The 18332-nt window shown below is 45.4% G+C and overlaps 1 protein-coding gene across 6 annotated transcripts in view; it reads right to left on the minus strand.

Moving 5' to 3' along the window:
- The window catches only part of CNTN5 (contactin 5), a 1172720-nt gene that overhangs the window by 146272 nt on the left and 1008116 nt on the right, over window positions 1–18332 (minus strand). For all 6 annotated transcript variants that reach the window (XM_059721130.1, XM_059721133.1, XM_059721132.1 and 3 more), the window contains one exon: window positions 3378–3505. In XM_059721130.1, coding sequence (XP_059577113.1) covers window positions 3378–3505 — 128 coding nt within the window. The remainder of the gene's footprint in view (window positions 1–3377; window positions 3506–18332) is intronic.

Here is an 18332-nt window from a genome sequence, read left to right on the forward strand (position 1 = left end):
TCAATATGAGCCTTGAATTAGGCATTGGCCCACTTAACTTTTAAGAGTGTGCCCCCAGGTAAGTAGTTCAAGATAACATGGTTAGACACTTAGGATCTCTGTGCCATCAATGAAGAAACTTCAGAGATAGCTGAAGGTCATTCAAAACATTCTACACAGAAAAAAGGAAAATAATCATTATTGGTTTGCCACAAGGATCTGTACTGGCTCTAGCATCCTTCAGCGTTTACATGAGCGATATGCCAAAGTATCAAAAAAAAGTGCAAGCTAATGGCATTGCCCTCGTGGCTCAAGCAACCATACTCAGCAACATCAGAGTCTACTTTTTGTCAGTCTCTAGATTTTTGGGAAGTACTTGCATTAATGAAAACTATATTCTAATCACTCAAAAACTCCTATGATAGACTTCCATCTGAACAACAAAAAGGCCAGAGACCTTGGACATCACTTCTAGTGGTCAGAAAGGAAAAATTATCCTGACCAAAAATACTCTGGTTTTTACCTTGCACAGGATTTTGATCTGTAAAAAGATCCTTAGAAAAGATGGGCAAAAAGGCCAAATCTAAAACCAGCCTCCTATGAAAATGAGCAGGAACAGTGTGGGGTACCAATCCCAACTGGATTCAAACAGTAGCACTAGCTCTGGTGTACTTGGTTGCAGCATACTGTGCTACTGTTTGGTCTTGTAGCACAGTATTCTGGCATCTAACACTTGTACCAGCTGGTATCTGACACCTATGATAGCTGCATGAATGCGTAACTCAATGCTACAGCATGCATACCTGGGATTTTTAAATCAATGACTGTCATTGGTTACCAAATTTCTTCTATGTAGCAATGGCAAAGCAAATAAACATGTTACATCTATCATAGAATCATATAACGTTAGGGTTGGAAGAGGCTGCAGGAGATCATCTAGTCCAACCCCCTGCTCAAAGCAGGACCATCCCCAAATAGATCATCTACACCTGTATGATGGCTGATCCTAATTCACCATTAACAGCACATCCAGAATCCATCAAAATCTGAACTGATGTTCATTCTGGGATAAAGAATGTGCTCCTAAAGGACTGCTGGATAATCCTTGGATGATGCTATGTGCACAGTGGGAAGTCTAATGGAGGGATAAGGCTGTCTCCAAACAAGTATGTTTGTTAACCCTTTAGAAAAGTCTTTGGGAGTTTATCTATCCCATAAAATTCTCATCGTAACATCACAGGGTACATATTGCCATCGCTTTGGAAAGTAGCCAAAGATATAAATGAGGTCACATGGTGTTTGCATTCTTGGTTGCTCAGGGGCCACTACCACAGGATGGATGCAAGATGCCTTCAGCTAGCCTTTAGCTTGGTAATTAGGCTTCTAAGAAGTGAAAATGCAAGTTCTAATTGCTTCAGCGTGATAGAGACCCAGAAGTCCTAGATCTCCTACTTCATCAAGAATTTTTCTAACTGGGAGGCTCCACCAGTTCTGAGCTGAATTTGTTAGAATTGATTAAACATAATAGATGTGGATTTTTCACTCATAAATGTAGATACCCAATGAGTTTTGTGGCTGGTAGCACAAAGCCACTTTGAACTGTTGTTTGGAATTAGATATTAACTTTGCCTATGCCTAAATTAGGTGCCTAAAGAAACACTTTTAAGCTGTCACTTTGAATCTGTCTCTATGGAGATAGCCTTTTCTCTCTGGCTGAATGGGACAAGAGTATGAGCAATGGCCTCAAGCTGCAGCAAAGGAAATTTAGGTTAGAGATTAGGAAGAATTTTCTTCCTATGACTATGAAGGGTGTCAAGCATTGAAACCAGCCATCTAGAGAAGCTGTGGAAACTTCATTCCTGGAAATTTTCAATAGCACATTAGAAATGATCCTGCCTTAATGAGGGGGCTGGACTAGATGACCTTATAAGGTCCCTTCCAACCCTACTTTCCTATGATCCTATAAATAGTACACTATGTTATATGAGTATATTAGGCTCATAGTGGAGACAGAGCAAAGGTAGGGAAAAGAAAACATAGGGGTCATGTCTACACAAGACACTGACTGTGCATTGGCCTGAGACTGCTGTGCAGAAGCGTTGCATGGCAACAACCGTGACACATTGCTACTTCTCAGTAGTCTAAGGCTACTGGACAGTCAGCATCATAAAAAAGCTGTTTGTCAATGCTACTGTGCAGTAACTTTGTTTTATACAAGTACTACATGGAAACTATTGGATGTTGTATCATGGTGCAGACACATTGCCCATGTTCAGACTAGTTCAGATGTGCAGTATGTGGCACTACAGACCCAGAGTAAAAAAATCCACACCGAAAAAAAGCAAGGTGGTGCACGTGGTGGCAATGCATGCTGTCCAAATCTAAAGCCTAGCCTGCTGGAGCCACACTTCCTGCCACAGCTACATTCTTAGGACCTAGGACCCCAAGGACCATTCCTTGCCCCTAGGAACCCAAGTAAGGCTGCTGGGGTTAGCACAATTGCTGGCCCCAGCCTCCCCTACCCCACCCAGGGTAACTTGCTGCACACCAGAGCGCATGTGGCACATGAGTTCCCTGGGGACAAGCAGCAGCAGCACAAGGTGAGTTGCTGCTACTTGTCCCTGGAGAAACAAACATCCACGTTCATCTAGATGCAGACATCATTCCCAATTCTTATTCTTTTATCATAATCTTTATAGTCTAAAATAACTTGAATTTTTAAAGCTCCAGATCTGAGAAGCTAATGATTATATGAAAATCTCAGCTTGCTTTTCTTTAAAGAAAATGTGTACTGTTTGTAGTTGCAGGAAAAGTATGAAAAGTGACCTGAAATATACATGTATAAGAAAGCAAATACAAAAAACCCAGTCTCATGATTTTTGGGTGCCTAACTCAGCATTTCTAAATTCTCCAGGGAATGGGAAGTAATACTTGTCTACACAGTAACTAAATGGCTGGGAAACAAGTGGCACCTAAGCAGCTAACACATAAATAATACTTTCTGATTGGCTTGTCATCCAGCTATTTCTTAATTTTTTTTAATGGTTAAGTAAATGTTAATGTATTACACTTTATTTATAATGGCCATGCAAAATGAGGTAGTGTTTTCAGCAATTAACAGATTTAAATTATACAAACATCTAATTTTTTCCCCTCTTTATTTGATTACTTTGAAAGCTTTGATTTGTATTATTATTTCTGATTTGATTTATATTTATTATTATCCATCATGGAATACTTAGATTGTCAGCATTTTGGGACTGCTTTCATTTGGGATTACTGTATATCGTTCCCAGGGCAATGTGATCAGGGACCACTGAAATACAAATATAGAAATAACAGTGGCACTTTTAATAATGATGATAATAATTATAATAATCTGAATGTTTTCTCCATACCTTTAACAAATACCGATGTTACAATTTCTGCAGAACCAAATACGTTCTCCCCTTGGCACAAGTACCTTCCTTCATCAGATTTGGAAGCATTCAGGATACGTAGGCTCCCATCTGGAAGAACAGTTATCCTGAAAATTATAAAAAATGTTTTTATCCGGTAATAGTAGGTACCAGCTAACTCAAACATAGGCAGATTCTAGAAGGTTATCTTTTAGAGCGAATAAACAGGATTATGGACTGCTGCCACTGTATTGTGGGGTGATAAAGATGATATTTAAATCTGCTTCTGTTTCAAGATAGACTTCAGTAAGCCCATTTTATTCCCTTTCCCTCCTGTAATTAAAAGAGACTCAGGGAGGACTGAGTGAATTGGTTCCTTGGAAACTTAGGCCAGGTACAGACATTCAAAGGCTAGGGACAGACATTACACATAAAGCAGTTGAAGTGATCAGAAACTGGTTTAAATCTGTACCTGAACAGATGTTCCGTGAACATAAAGCAGTTTGAAAATGGCTGAAACTGGTTTGAGATAAACCCAGTTGAATGTAGTATCAGACTTAACTAAGTTGGGTCAAACCTGTTTAAGCAATCTCTGTCCCAGACCTCTTCCTGGTTTAATCTTAAGCAAGAGTCCCCCAGCATCCTAGATGCTTTGCAGTTCTGGATAGGGCCTTCTGCTCCAGAGCAGGGCTGACCCCGCCCCTCTGCTCCCTGGCTGGAGCTCTGGCAGAGATGGCGGGCACAGCAGCATCTGCCTGGCTTCCCCGTGTCCCCTGCCCCACTAGTCCCCTTCTCCCACAGCACGCAATGTAGCCAGAATGTTATATGCTAGCTAATGCTGAGAGGTGTCTGTATAAGGCAGACAGGACAAAGGCAGACAGAACAGTGTCTGCTTAGGGCTTTTTGGAGCTAATCAACAGCTCAGCTGGTGATGTCCCTCCATTCCTTCCTTGGAAATAGTTTTTTTTAAGAAGAGCTTGAACTAATGAGAGAGGCTTCTGTTTTCTTAATGGGATGATAAACACTGAGTTATCAACTTCTTGCTGGGCTAATTAAGAGCAGTGAGGGGTGGGGAACCCCTCCCTAATGAACGGTCCAACTGGGGCCTGGCTATAGCCCTCCTCCCCCTCACCCCAGCTCAGAATTGTGGAAGGGGAGAGAAGGCTGCTCTAGCACCCCCTGGCTTCTAGCCTGAGCCATTGCAGACATGTGCCTGCATTTCTTCAGTCCAGAGGGAATGTCTGAATGGTTACAAACCGGTTCAGTCTAGCCAGGTTAGACTAACCTGCAAAGATAGAATCAATTCAGGCGCAGGCTTTTTTAATTTCTGCCCCTAGCCAAAAGTCCAAAGAGGAATCAATTTAACTTACACTGGTTCTGTAACCTAGGTTAACTGGTAGTGAACAGAACGCATAGTCATCCTTTGGTGAAGGAGGCAAGGCATGCAGGCTGCCTGCACTGGCCAAGGCCAACCGATTGGGGTTGCTCCTGCACACCTCGCACCAGGCCCTGCAGGGCTGCTGGACACTGCCTGATTGGCTGCCAGGCATGTGAGCATGTCCCCTGCCATGTCAGCCCATGCCCCACCTGCTCCTGAAATTTTCACAGGCATCTGTCTGTTTGCCCTGGCTTGGATGCTCAGTGTTCCCCCGAACCCTAGTAGAATCATAGCATCATAGAAAATCAAAGGTAGAAGGGACCTCAGGAGGTCATCTAGTCCAGCCCCCTGCTCAAAGCAGGACTAATCCCAACTAGATCATCCCAGCCAAAGCTTTGTCTATCTGGATCTTAAAAACCTTCAAGGATGGAGATTCCTCTCTGTGTAATTTATTCCAGTGTATCACCCTCCTAGTGAGAAAATTCTTCCTAATATATATATAACTTAAACTTCCCTTGCTGCAACTTGAGAACATTGCTCCTTGTTCTGTGGTCTGCCTCCACTGAGAACAGTCCAGCTCCATCCTCTTTCAAACCTCCCTTCATGTAGTTGAAGGCTGCTATTAAACCCCCTCAGTCTTCTCTTTACCAAACTAAATAATCACAAACTTGCTGAGGATGCACTCTATGCCATCTTCCATGTCATTGATGAAGACATTGAACAAAACCAGCCCGAGGACCGCCCCTAGGGCACGCCACTTGATAGAGGCTGCCAACTAGATATTGAACCATTGATTACTACCCTTTGAGCCCGATGCTCCAGCCAGTTTTCTATCCACCTTACAGTCTATTCATCCAGCCCTTACTTTCCTAGCTTGCCGATGAGAATGTTGTGGGAGACCATATGAAAAGCCTTGCTAAAATCAAGGTACACCACATTCCCTGGTCTCCCTGAGTCCACAGAGCCAGTTACCTTGTCATAGAAGGTAATCAGGTTGAAGAGGCATGACTTGCCCTTGATGAATCTGTGCTGACTGTTCCTAATCACTTTCTTCTCCTCCAAGTGCTTAGAAATGGCTTCCTTGAGGATCTGCTCCAGGATTTTTCCTGGGGCTGAGGTGAGGCTGACTGGTCTGTAGTTTCCTGGATCCTCCTTTTTCCCTTTCTTAAACATGGGCACTATGTTTATACTCTGGGACCCTGTAGCTGCAGGTCAAAAAAGCCATTCAGCACCTCAGGTGCCCATGGCCTGGGTACCTACCAGCAGTGGCTGAGCTATGGAGGACACAGGGTTGCGTCCATGCAGGCACATTTCTGAAGTTCTGCCCCCTGCCACCTTGACCCAACCGAGGCAAGTTGTTGGCACCAGTTCCTGCTTGGAACGGGAGGGGAGTCCATGCTGGGGTCCAGGTGGCAGGATGCCAGCTACTGACCATTGAGATGTGGTGTGCAGGAGCTAGGGTTGCAGTCTGCGCCCACATGAGGAGGCACGTGGGTCCCTGGCTGGCTGTGTAGGAGCCAGGGTTGCAGTCCATGGGGCTGTGTCCACTATAGGGCTTTGGGAGTTTCAGTCTGTGGGGCACAGCCTGGGGATGCAGGTGCCCAGGTCTGGGGGTTTGTGCAGGGGATGCAGATGTCTCCCTTCCATCCCTTTGACGCTCTCCCCCACAACATGCCAATGGATGACAGTTCATCACAGGCAGGGAGTGGGACTGCAGAAATGGTTTGTGCTGACTCAATTCTGGGGGAGGTTGGGGAGCTCATTGAGTGCTCAGCTGGAGCAGGCAAGCATGGGCCAAGTGCTAGTGTGGCCCCCTGTGAGCGCGTAAGTTGTGGGGGGCCAAAAAGGAGCTTGGGATGCTAGAGACAGCAATCTAATTAAACTCAGTAGGGGATCTGATACAGCAGTTTGATGCACTGGTCTAACCTAAATCAATTAGATTTGAATGCACATTGAACTAGGTCTATTTTAGAATAAGTTCCACCATTTTTATATTGGTCTATGTGCACCAAACTTCTGTATGTTTATAGGTTTAGAACAATTTCCAAACACTTAGACTGTTTTATGTATAATGTCTGTACTTGGCTTTAATGATCATGATTTTTTGGAATGATACCTTTGTAAGTGATATTTTTTGTCTTTAAAATCATGTACTATACTATTGTCCAGTAAGCTAAAAAAAAAGTTGTTCCACCTAAAACTAAGACTGACCTTAAAAAATCAAATCTAAGGAGAATGAGGAGTAAAAAGTGGAGAAGGACAGGGAAAAAGCATAAAATTAATTGTATATGGCCAAAAGATGATTTATGGCACTTGCTATACATAGTGCAGCACAGGGATGGAAATAAGTTCTGTCTGCTTCTTTTATTCATTGTGCTCTTTTTTCCCCCCTTCTCTCAGTATGTGAGCCCATTTCTACAATCTCTGCATACATGAGTATCCTCATTGAATTCGTTGGGATTACTCATCTGAGACACTGCTTTTTGTGTTGGGGGTTGCAATTTTAGTTTTGTTCAAACATTGTTAAAAAGAAGAACCTAGGAAGTCACAAGATTCCCCTTTTCCAGTGCAGGGCCCTAACTACAGCACACTCTTATTTCATTGTTTCCTATCAGCTAGCTCAGGAAGAATTCTGGATATCATGATTCCATTCAGAGATGCTGAACTTTCCCGATGAATTGTGTAGGAAACCTAATCATTAGACTCAGGGCTGTGGATTCTTCTGTGGGGGTCAGGTATGTTGAAAATCTGTCTTTGGATCTGGCTCTAAATCCTTCTTAACTGAAGTTAGGAAAAATTTACAATAAGCAAGAACTTCAGTGCCATATACAAACTAAATTATCAAGGCAACTAAATAGCTTTTCAGCTGAAAACTGTCTGACAATGCTGTCTGACCTCATTCATGAAAAAATCTCTCTCTGGCGCTATGTATAGTTTGTGGGATTTAAACAGGAAAAAGCAGAGTCTATTTTTATGGAGAATGTACTACTATTTATTTTAAATGTAAAAGCACTTTCAGCAATAAAATATAATAGTAGAATAACTTCCAAAAGAAAGTAGGAATGCAAAAAAAAAAAAAAAAAAGAACAGGTCAGTTCTGTATGTTCCCCACTGCAAATAGGGACACTCTCCTGACAGCATATTCGGTCTTACTTTAAACAAATAAATGACTATTGGAGTCAAAAGATTTATCTAAATATGGCATGATAAGAATGAAATAAAACATGATCACATTAGGCAATATCAATAAAACCCTCTCTGAATTTGCTTAATATTTACTCTGAAAAAAGTGCAGATCTAAAACATTGTTAGAAAAATGTCACTAACCTCAAAGTCCATCATCTAATTTGGGAATTGGCAGTGATTTAAACTGTATTCTTTCTCCCTTGCACTGACCGGCACCAGCATTCCCTCTAAGTTGTGTGGTGTGTGCACAGGCATGCCTGGCCGTGTGGCATGGTGGCCACACACACCACACAGCTGAGAGGAAACAGTGACCAATGTGGTAAAGAAATGAGAAAGATATGACCAAACACCAACGTGAGAGCAAGCCGTGCTCATAGCATGGGGAGGAGGAGTGATGGGCACGGTTAGCAGCGTTTCTGCCCATGCTGATTGGCAGGGGGCGGGCAGATGCTGCCCGGTTAAAAAGGGGAGTGCGCCAAAACAAAGCAGGGGGGGACCCGCGTAATATCGGAGAGGACTGATCACCCTCGCCAGAGGTCCTGCATCCGCGAAAACCTGGATGGCCCCATCACGATTTGGTATACCATCTGAGCATACTTAAGAGCTCCCGAGGAGTCGGCGAACTAGATTCCTGATACAGCTGTATGAGTTTGTTGCCTGAAATAGTGAGAAAAGCGATTTTCTTATCTCACTGCCTCCCCGGTGTGTTTCTGTCGACGGAGGGAGAGACAGAAGAAGGAGGAAAGGCCTGAACCCCTTTGTCCCCGACCTACTCGAGTGGATTGAGCTCAACCACCCATAGTTAGGTTGCACGTGACGACGAGGATGGGATCCTCGGGGAAAAGGGGAAACGAAGGAGATGCCGACGAGTTAATTAGGCGTTGCCCGTGGGGAAACCATCACTGGCCCCCAACCACGAATGCCGATGATTTATGGGCTCATGTGGTGTATCATCAAGCTGGGCAGGACGGGAAGATGGAAGGCTATGTTTCCATCCGCCCGACCGAAGATAGTGAGGAGCCGCCTAAGGAATGGGTCCTGTCAGGTCTCAGTCCTGCGGCCCTAGGATGTCTCCTTTCCAGCCCCACAGTTCTTTATCATCCACCCGATAAAAAGCCCGAGGCGTTACTTAGCTGTGTCAGGCTCGCAGGCAAGGATGACCATACTTCCGCAAAAGAGTATGCCAAGTGTATTCAGTACCTAAAGGAAGGGAGCAGCTGCGAAACCCCTCCCGATAAATTCAAATGCCCCGATCTCAATCTTGGGGGCACCGAGAATGAAATCCTAATGGCGCTCCGTGAGAGTCTTGAGGCCGATGGATGGGATGCCGTGGGGTGGACGGGACAGAGGTGGAACAAGGGGAAAATGATTAATATCCTGTTTCGCTCAGTGACTACCTTGCTGTGGCATGCGGTGAACCAAGCCAGCATAATAGATATGCTGACTAGAACGGCCAAGCAGCAGAGCGCTGCACAGCCTGAGCCCCCGCTTAAAGATAGCGCTGCGGGCAAAGAAGAAGGCATGGCCAAAGAGCCCCAGGCGGGAAACCCCGACGTTAGAGAGACCCTGTCGGCCCCGCCCAAGGAACCGCCTCCATATAACATCTCGCCAGAGCCGTACTCCGCCCTTCCCACTGACACAGGCTCACCCATTCTGCATGCGAACCCTGTAGCCATAGTGAAGACTGTCGTCGATGGCGCGGGAACCCGCACCCTTACCACCTTCCGCACGCGCACTAGAGGGGAACTCCAAGAATTAACAAAGGATACCTGACTAAATCTGGGTGAAACACTGGCAATATGGTTAGGATGACTGATACTAGAGCACGGGTCAGACCTAGTAGACCCGGAGGAGTGTGCTATCCTAATGCGCCAGCCCGCATGGAGTGGAGGAGCGTGTAGCGACGTGACTCACATACTGAGCAACTGAGTTTGGCCAATCCCTCTGTGTGCTGCCACGGTCCCAGCGTTGTTGAGCCGAGCTCATGCTTGGCATGCGGACCCGCCCGATGATCCATCACCCGCACAGCTCCTGTACGCAATAGTGGGAGCCAGTTATTTAACTTGGGACGCTGGACGGTGCCCACTAAACCTGACTCCACACCAAGCGAACAATGTTTGGCCGCATCGCTGGTGCAACGATCCTGGCAAGGGTCCTGTATCAACGTCAGCAGTGGAGGCCTGCGTTGAGATTTATGGAGGTACGAATACACTCATGTTCTGCTTGTTATTACACCCACTGGTAGGAGGGCTGATAGGAAATGTTCTTAGCAGTCTGGGAAAGCTTACCACAGCGCGAAAAACCAAGCCTACCTCGCCAGCGATGGTACAGGAGGTACAGGCCATAGGAGCGTGGAAAGCAACGCCTAGAAAACCCCGAACTGATCGTTCACCGCGTGGATGACCACCAGACCGCACACTTAAGGAACGCACTATGTTCAGTTTCCTGCTGAGCAAGAGCGGTCTGACAAAGAATCAGCTTCATGGGTTAGGAGATGAGGGGCAAAGGACGCTGGCACTGAACCTAGGCTTCAAGCTTAGGGAGCAGGAGGTAGACAGGGAAAAAAACCAGTAGCGGCCATTGAGACAGGCGACGACGGCCAACCTACCGATGATGAACGCCCGCATGCAACTTATGATGTGAGCAAGACTGCAGATTCTATCCCTACCCCTATACGCTTTTTGCTAGATACGGGAGCTCAAGTAAATGTGTTGAGATCTGACACCCCCCACGTTAAGACATCCAAGGTCATCTTCGTACAAGGGCTGAATGCCATGACATCTGCGCCCGTGGTCAAGTTTTGGATCAACAAAAGGGTATTGCATGGAGTCTTAGGGGGCATAAATATCTTGGGTATCCCTGTGATAAAGACGTTGGCCTTAAAGAATGTCATATATCTAGCACTCCCATTGACTGTGACATCAGGGGAAAAACACCAGCCAGCGCTAGCGAGCTCTACACCCTGGCGGTATCAGCCAATCCCGACGCACACTGATTTGCAGCTCCAAATCTGAGATCTTCTGGCTGATTTGTGCAAGCGAGAGTGCATCCAGCCCGTGAAGTCCTCCACCTACCTCTCAGCTGGATGGGGAATCCCCAAACTGGGAAAGCCGATGGAGGCTCGTCTAGTGGTGGACTACTGACAAGCAAATCGTTGCTGTAAGCCACTCCAGATGCCCGCCATGCAGACTGTCTCAGACATCCTCGACAGCATGACAGAGATAGAGAGAGGTGGAGAGTGGTTTGCCACCATGCTAGATTTAAAGGACATGTTTTACTCGATTCCTATACATGACCCGTATGGGATCCTTAATATGTGTGTAGGCAGACAGATGTTTTCCTGGAAGGTTTGTCCCCAAGGTTACCGCAATGCACCAGCCCTAGCTGTTGCAGTGATGAATGGGACAATCGACAGCTTTGTCCATACCCACCCAAAGACTGCAGACATCCACATCTGGACCTGTGTCGACGATGTTGTTATTATGGGGCATGACCGTGCCGCGGTCCGCATCACTACTGCAAACCTAAAGGACCACTTGAGCAATCAAGGATGGACAGTGAATCTGACAAAGTCCATGAGCGAGCCGTCCTTGGACATCAAGTTTTTAGGGACACAATTCACTGGACCATGGTGATCGGTGACAGCACACAATGCTACCCCGGAGCTGTCCTCGCCTTGGCCGACTACGCAGGCAGACCTTCAAGGCTTGCTAGGCCAGCTAAATTGGTTCCGTAACTTCATGACACCAGCACATCTAAAAGTTATCCAGCGTCTGCAACAGCAAATCCGTAAGAAGATGCGACGTAGAGTCCCATGGAGTGAGCATGACCAAGCTGCACTAAAACAGGTTATGGCAGAGGTCAAAGTGATGCGCCTGATCGCGCCCCCAGCCGGTAGCCTCCTGACGATCCATGTAGGCTACATGATGGAGCATATCTGGTTTACAGCCAATGACACCGAAACGGGGGAACTCACATATATGGGTCATCGCACACTAAAAAGCCACCAACATCGATATGGTTGTCTAGGAAAGGTTATGCTCGCAGCCCGACTGGGGGAACACCTCGCAGCGAGTCCAGGTGTGTTTCTCGCACCCAGCGGCACCACACTAGGACTGCTTAATCCTAGCAGGATCCTCCCAGAGTATCAGGGCACGGAGAAGACTTGGAGCGCCCTAGTCCTTTGTCACCAGTATCACTGGTCGGCGTGGCAAGTCGCTGATGGAGAGGTGATCTCGGTCACTAAAGAGGATGATTCCAGTGTCCTGAGATTGTATGGGACCACGTCCCCGGCATGGATAGCTTCAGACGGTACATCCAGTGATGGCAGAGGATATGGATATTATTGTGACCTTTGTCATGACTATGAGCTCAAAACGTCCCATCCAGAAGAGTCAGTTCAAGCATCTGAACTATGAGGTTTCCAACTAGCTCTTGAACATGCCTACCGTCACCACGACGGGATGCTTCCGGTACCTGTTATAGCCGTAGATTCAGAATATATATACAGGATTGTCACCGGAAAGGCGCAAGCTACGGAACACACGACTCTCTGGGACTATGTCAAGACCATTTTGTCACACTTCTCTGTTCAACCCTTAATTAAACACACGCGGTCTCACCAACCCGATACAGATCCTGTACATGCCATTATATATCAGCTGCTGGCACACCAAGGATCCATGGATGAGAAGGAAGTGCCTCAGTTACATGTCGCTGATGTTGTAGACATTGATCCCTTTCTCGCTTGGCTCCACGAGCGCTGGGGACACCTTGGAGCAAAAAGAGCACAAGCACGCTGGACAGAAGAAGGCAGCAAAGGACCGAGTGTAAAACAATGGAGAAAGATAGTCCAAGCCTGCTCCGTTTGTGCACGAGAGAAACGGGTGCATCACAAGCACAAAAGAGGTGTCTATGACCCAGCACATTTTGCTCCAGGAAAGGTGTGGCAAGTGGACCTGCTCGGGCCACTCCCAGGAGACAAACCACCGAATAAGGGATTAGTAATTGTGGACCTGGGAACCCGTCAAATCCTCGTTCTCCCCATGAGGAAGACCACCACTCCCATAATTCAGGGATGTCTACAGCTTGCCTTCGCTCATTGGCAAGTACCCTATGTCATACATTCCGATGGAGGACCACCTTTTAACTCCAGAAGTTTAGAGCGGTTCGTAACGGAGCACAATATTCAGTGGCATCACCATCTACCTTACCATCCGCAGTCGAATGGTGTCATGGAGCGCCAGATAGGACTGTACAAGGAACAGCTAAGACTGAGGGAAAACGGATCGTTTAAGAACTAGACCAAGTACAATAATGATGTACTAATTACCATGAACGCCACTAAAGCTTTATGGGATGAATGCACCCCGGTGCCACGTCCGGCCTGGAAGCTATGTTACTCATCCCAAGAAACAGTGTGGCTGACCATTCCCACGGCTACCAGTAAGCATCCGACTCCAGTTCCCGGTGTTGTACTTGAGCCCAGCGAGTACCCAAACACCTATCTTGTTTCCCTTGAAGCAGTCACACCCACACACACCATCTTAGCTCATCATAATTGGCTAAGTCGACGCAGTACAGTTTAGTACATGCTACTAATGAACCCCGAGTTTTGTTTTCCAGCCCGAAGCGGCATGAAGTCGTCGATGCATAACACGATGCGAGGTTCGTCGCCGCGAGTGAACCCATTGGAGATGACCCCCGGCAGAAACGTCGTGCTGCATCTAGACAGACTTGATTAGACTTAGTCATTGCTTAGTATTTTATTATATACCTGTATTAGATGCTGTATTTGAAGGGAGTTCTTGAACCCAACCATGCTTGAGATCGGCATTTGGTCAAGGGGACATGTGGTAAAGAAATGAGAAAGATATGACCAAACACCAATGTGAGAGCAAGCCGTGCTCATAGCATGGGGAGGAGGAGTGATGGGCACGGTTAGCAGTGTTCCCGCCCCTGCTGATTGGCAGGGGGCGGGCAGACGCTGCCCGGTTAAAAAGGGGACCGCACCAAAACAACTGGGGGGGACCCACGTAATATCGGAGAGGACTGATCACCCTCACCGGAGGTCCTGTGTCCGCGAAAACCTGGACAGCCCCATCATGATTTGGTATACCATCAGAACATACTTAAGAGCTCCCGAGGAGTCGGCGAACTAGATTCCTGATACAGCTGTACGAGTTTGTTGCCTGAAATAGTGAGTAAAGCGATTTTCTTATCTCACTGCCTCCCTGGTGTGTTTCTGTCGACGGAGGGAGAGACAGAAGAAGGAGGAAAGGCCCAAACCCTTTTGTCCCCGACCTACTCGAGTGGATTGGGCTCAACCACCCATAGTTAGGTTGCACAACCAGCACCTTATATCTTCCTTTACAGGATACTCTATAGTCAATGCTCTTATGTCACCATAGTATGAGGCCCCCTGTACATGTTACAGGTATTGCACAGTTAACTGGTTAATTGTGCAGTTAGCTTGAGACCAGCTACACATGCAAAGCAGCTATCACACAATACAAAACTCCAAACAGCTATAAAGTTAGACCTCAAAACTGTGTACTAACGTTATAGCTGGTTGCTACAGAGCTTTAATTTGCAGGGTTTCTTCTGTGGCTGGGTCTGTAGCAGGGTCTCTTCTGTGGTTCAGAGCCCCATCAGCTGACAGGGCTCCCAGCCGCAGCGATGCAACCCCTGAACCCTGGGGATCGTGGCTGGCATGGCCTCCAAAAGTCAGGGGTGCCTGAAACCTGTAGGCTTACACAGGACTCTGAGTCTGGATTGCGTTTCATGTGCAGCCAGGACCCAGAGACCACATCAGCTGAGGAGCCTCTGGGTCCCAACTGTACATGAGGTGCAGCTTGGACCATAAACCTCATCAACTGAAGGGAATTTCAGTCCCAGCTGCATGTGGGTCCCACAGCTGGAAGCCCCCTCAGCAAAGGGGCCTTTCAGCTGTGGGTGCCTGTTTCTTGTCCATGCAGAGGGAGTCCAGGATTAGGCTCCCTCTACACCAGCCATAAGGTGCAATCGGATCTAATACATGATCCTACAATTGTGTCCCCTGCCATGCATATGTGGCATGGCAAGAGACACAATTGTGTGGATCATGCATTAGATCCAATTGTGCCTTTAGAGACATATGTAGAGAGGGCCTGAGTGTAACAATGGAACTTGAAAAATGGTGATGGTTTTCATCATTATACTGCCAGTATCTGGCAAATGAAAAGCCACTTTCACAACAATGCACAAATTGTTAAAGTTTATACATAACTAAATTTTAATATGAAACAGCTTGCCTGTAAGAACTTTGAAGGAAAAAAGTTATACTTCATGGAAAATTATCTGGTGAAATATGCATATTTTCAGCTGCACTTCCAGCCAGCTAACAACTCTCGCAATATAAAATGAAGAACTGCATAATCAAAGGCTTGCAAGGAGAATTGCTGGTAAGTCATCCTGTTAAGCAATTTGTAAAAAAAAAAAGTAATGATTGGCATTCATATTATTTTTACTTTTTGATGCTTGGGAAATATGCCAGAATGACCACTCTGGTAGAGACTGAAATGCTTGTTTGCCCACAAAACAGGTACAGCAGAAGCAATCTGAATACAGGCTTCCCAGCCTGACCTGTCATGGTAATTCAACCCTAGAGATACCATCTGCATACTGTATGTCAACATGTTTTAATTAGGAAAGTAACAACATGTTTTCCAGGCATATAAAAAAGAAAACATGCAAAGAAGAAGAGGTGGGGCCTCTATGAAGTGAGGATGAAATAATGTTGAATACAATATTGAGATTCCCCCAAAACAGCAAGAACAGGCTAGCTTAGTTTTCAATAAGGATTGTTCTGTTGAATATTGAAGACAAAGTAGGATGGGTAATGGAAATGAAGGTAGGGAAATGGAAATAATCACTTTCAAGGTGAAAGTGAACATCAAATAGCTCATTGCGTTCATGTTAGGACAATATGACTCTCCATGATCTCCAGTCTAGAATTCTGAAAGAACTGGCACATGGAATCACAGGTCCAATACCAAATATTTAAATAAAACTAACAAGATAGGGTTGTTTTCTTATACTTGGGCAATATTAAATATAGACCCATACTGACAGATGAAGGGAAAAAGTGATCCAGAAAACTGAGTACATCTTAGTTTGACCTCAATGGTAAACAGGACTTCAGAATAAAATTTGAAGCAAAGAATATAGGTTTTGAAGTAAATGGAAAATGGGATAATATGCAGTATAGTTTAACAGAAGGCTGTTTTTTCCAGATTAGTATGATACTTTATTTTAATAAAATAACTAATATCCAGAATAGGAAATACAATAGTTCTAATCTACATGGATTTCAGTAAATGATTTGATAGGCTACCATGGGACATGATGAGTTAAACTTTGTAGAAGATGGGTATTAAAATAAGTGTTGTATAGTGGTTAAAGAACTAACTAAGGGGCATTTGACAATGGGTTGTGTTGGAAGCAGGACTGCTCTTGGGACCACTCTTATTCAATATTTTTTATTAATGATGACACAATGTAGGAGAGTTCTAATAAAACTGCTGAAGACACAAAGCTTTGGGGCATTATTAATATGAAGCCTACCATGAAGGAAGAAATGGATAAGCTTGACACCTGGAGTAATAGAATGATATGAAATGTAAGAGTAATGCAGTAGCAAGCTCTGAGGTCATGCACCTTGGGATCAGTAACAAGAATTTCTGCTATAAACTGGGAGCTTATCAGTTGGAAACAACAGAGAAGAGAAAGGCCTGGTGTATTAGCTACTCACAGAACGATGATGAACTATCTTGGTGATGTGGTCATGAAAAAAGGTCAATGAAATCCTAGGGTGTATCAAGGCAGTTTCAATACAAAGAAAGAAGTATTAACAAACTTGTACAAGGCACTTGTACAACCTCACCTGGAATATCAAATGTAATTCTGATCACACATGTTTAAAATATATGAATTCATACTAGAACAGATGTAAAGAGAGATTCTCAGGATGATCGGGAGAATGGCGCGTTTGTTTTATAAGAGTAGATTAAAAGAGCTTAGCTTATTTAGCCTGGAAAAATAAAGGCTGAGAGAGATGTGACAACTTTCTAGGAATGCATTAGCAGCAGGGATATATTTTAGGGAGAGTAGAAAGTTATTTAAGCTTAAGGACAATGTTGGCATATAACAGAGGAGTTGGGGCCTTTAAGAGAAACAGGCTCTGGGGTAGGAGGGTGACTCAAAAGCCCAAGGAAAGAAAGTTCAAGCAGCTTGAGCTGGGAAGGAGCAGTTTACTGGCTAGTAGTGAACTGAAACCTTGAAGAACTTGCATCTGTAGAAAGGGCCACAGTTAAAGGGCTCTCTTCTGCTACCTGGGTTTGCTGAAGATTTGCTTTACTTGTTTAAGAATTTAAACAAGCCTTGGCTGAAGGGCTCTCAAAGAAGCAAAGCCAGACAGTGGCTGCAAGCCCCCAAGCCTATTCGCAGACTGTTGTTTAAACTTTCAGAAGGACTCTTAGGGCATCTCCTGATGAGTGTGCACATACAGTTTGTAGCCCGTCAAACCCATTTGAGGTGCCACAAACAACACACAGTGTATGTGTACCCATTTGCTGAGTTGCTAATTTGAAGCATGGCAAGTTTTTTTGACACCAGGAGATCCCAGCATCAAAAACAACTGCTGCTAAAAAAGTGGCACAGCCAGAAATGGAGCCTGGCCCACCAGAGCCATGTTCTGGCTGGTGGCCAGGCTCTGAGCTTGGTGCTGCTGGTACCCCAGGAGGCCCCCAGGACCCCAGGTAAAGCGGCTGGGGACACTCTCCCCTACCCTACCCAGGTCAATTTGCTGTACATTAGAGCATGTGTGCAGGGGTGTGCCCTGGGACAAATAACACTGGCACAGATATGAATCACTGCTTTTTGTCCCACAAGAAATGTGCACCCCTGCATGTACACACTCGTTGGTACCTGCCATTAAAGGGCAGAGCCTGCTTGTACAGCAGCTGCTGTACAGACACACAGACATGGCACAAGAAGAAACATGTCTACTTTGATCATGAATTAATGTAGGTTGGAAGTTAGGAAAAATTGGTTTCTAATAATCAGAGAAGTGCGGTTCTGGAACACCCATGCAACAGCAGTCAAAAGGGTCAAAATACCTACCTACTTTTCAAATAGTGCCTGATCAGTTTATACAAGGGATTAATTAACAAAGTTGCTTATGACAGCAGGGGAATACTTTCAGTGACCCAGGAAGTTCTTTCACACACATGTCCTTGTGGTCCTAGTATTTTCTGACATGACTTTACAACCTAATATAGACAGTACACAGGACATAGATATTTTTTGCTAGTCATTTTAAAGCTGGACTTCAGGGTTAAATATAATTCGCA

The sequence above is a fragment of the Alligator mississippiensis genome, chromosome 1, assembly GCF_030867095.1.
Source record: "Alligator mississippiensis isolate rAllMis1 chromosome 1, rAllMis1, whole genome shotgun sequence".
Taxonomy (NCBI): Eukaryota; Metazoa; Chordata; order Crocodylia; family Alligatoridae; genus Alligator; species Alligator mississippiensis.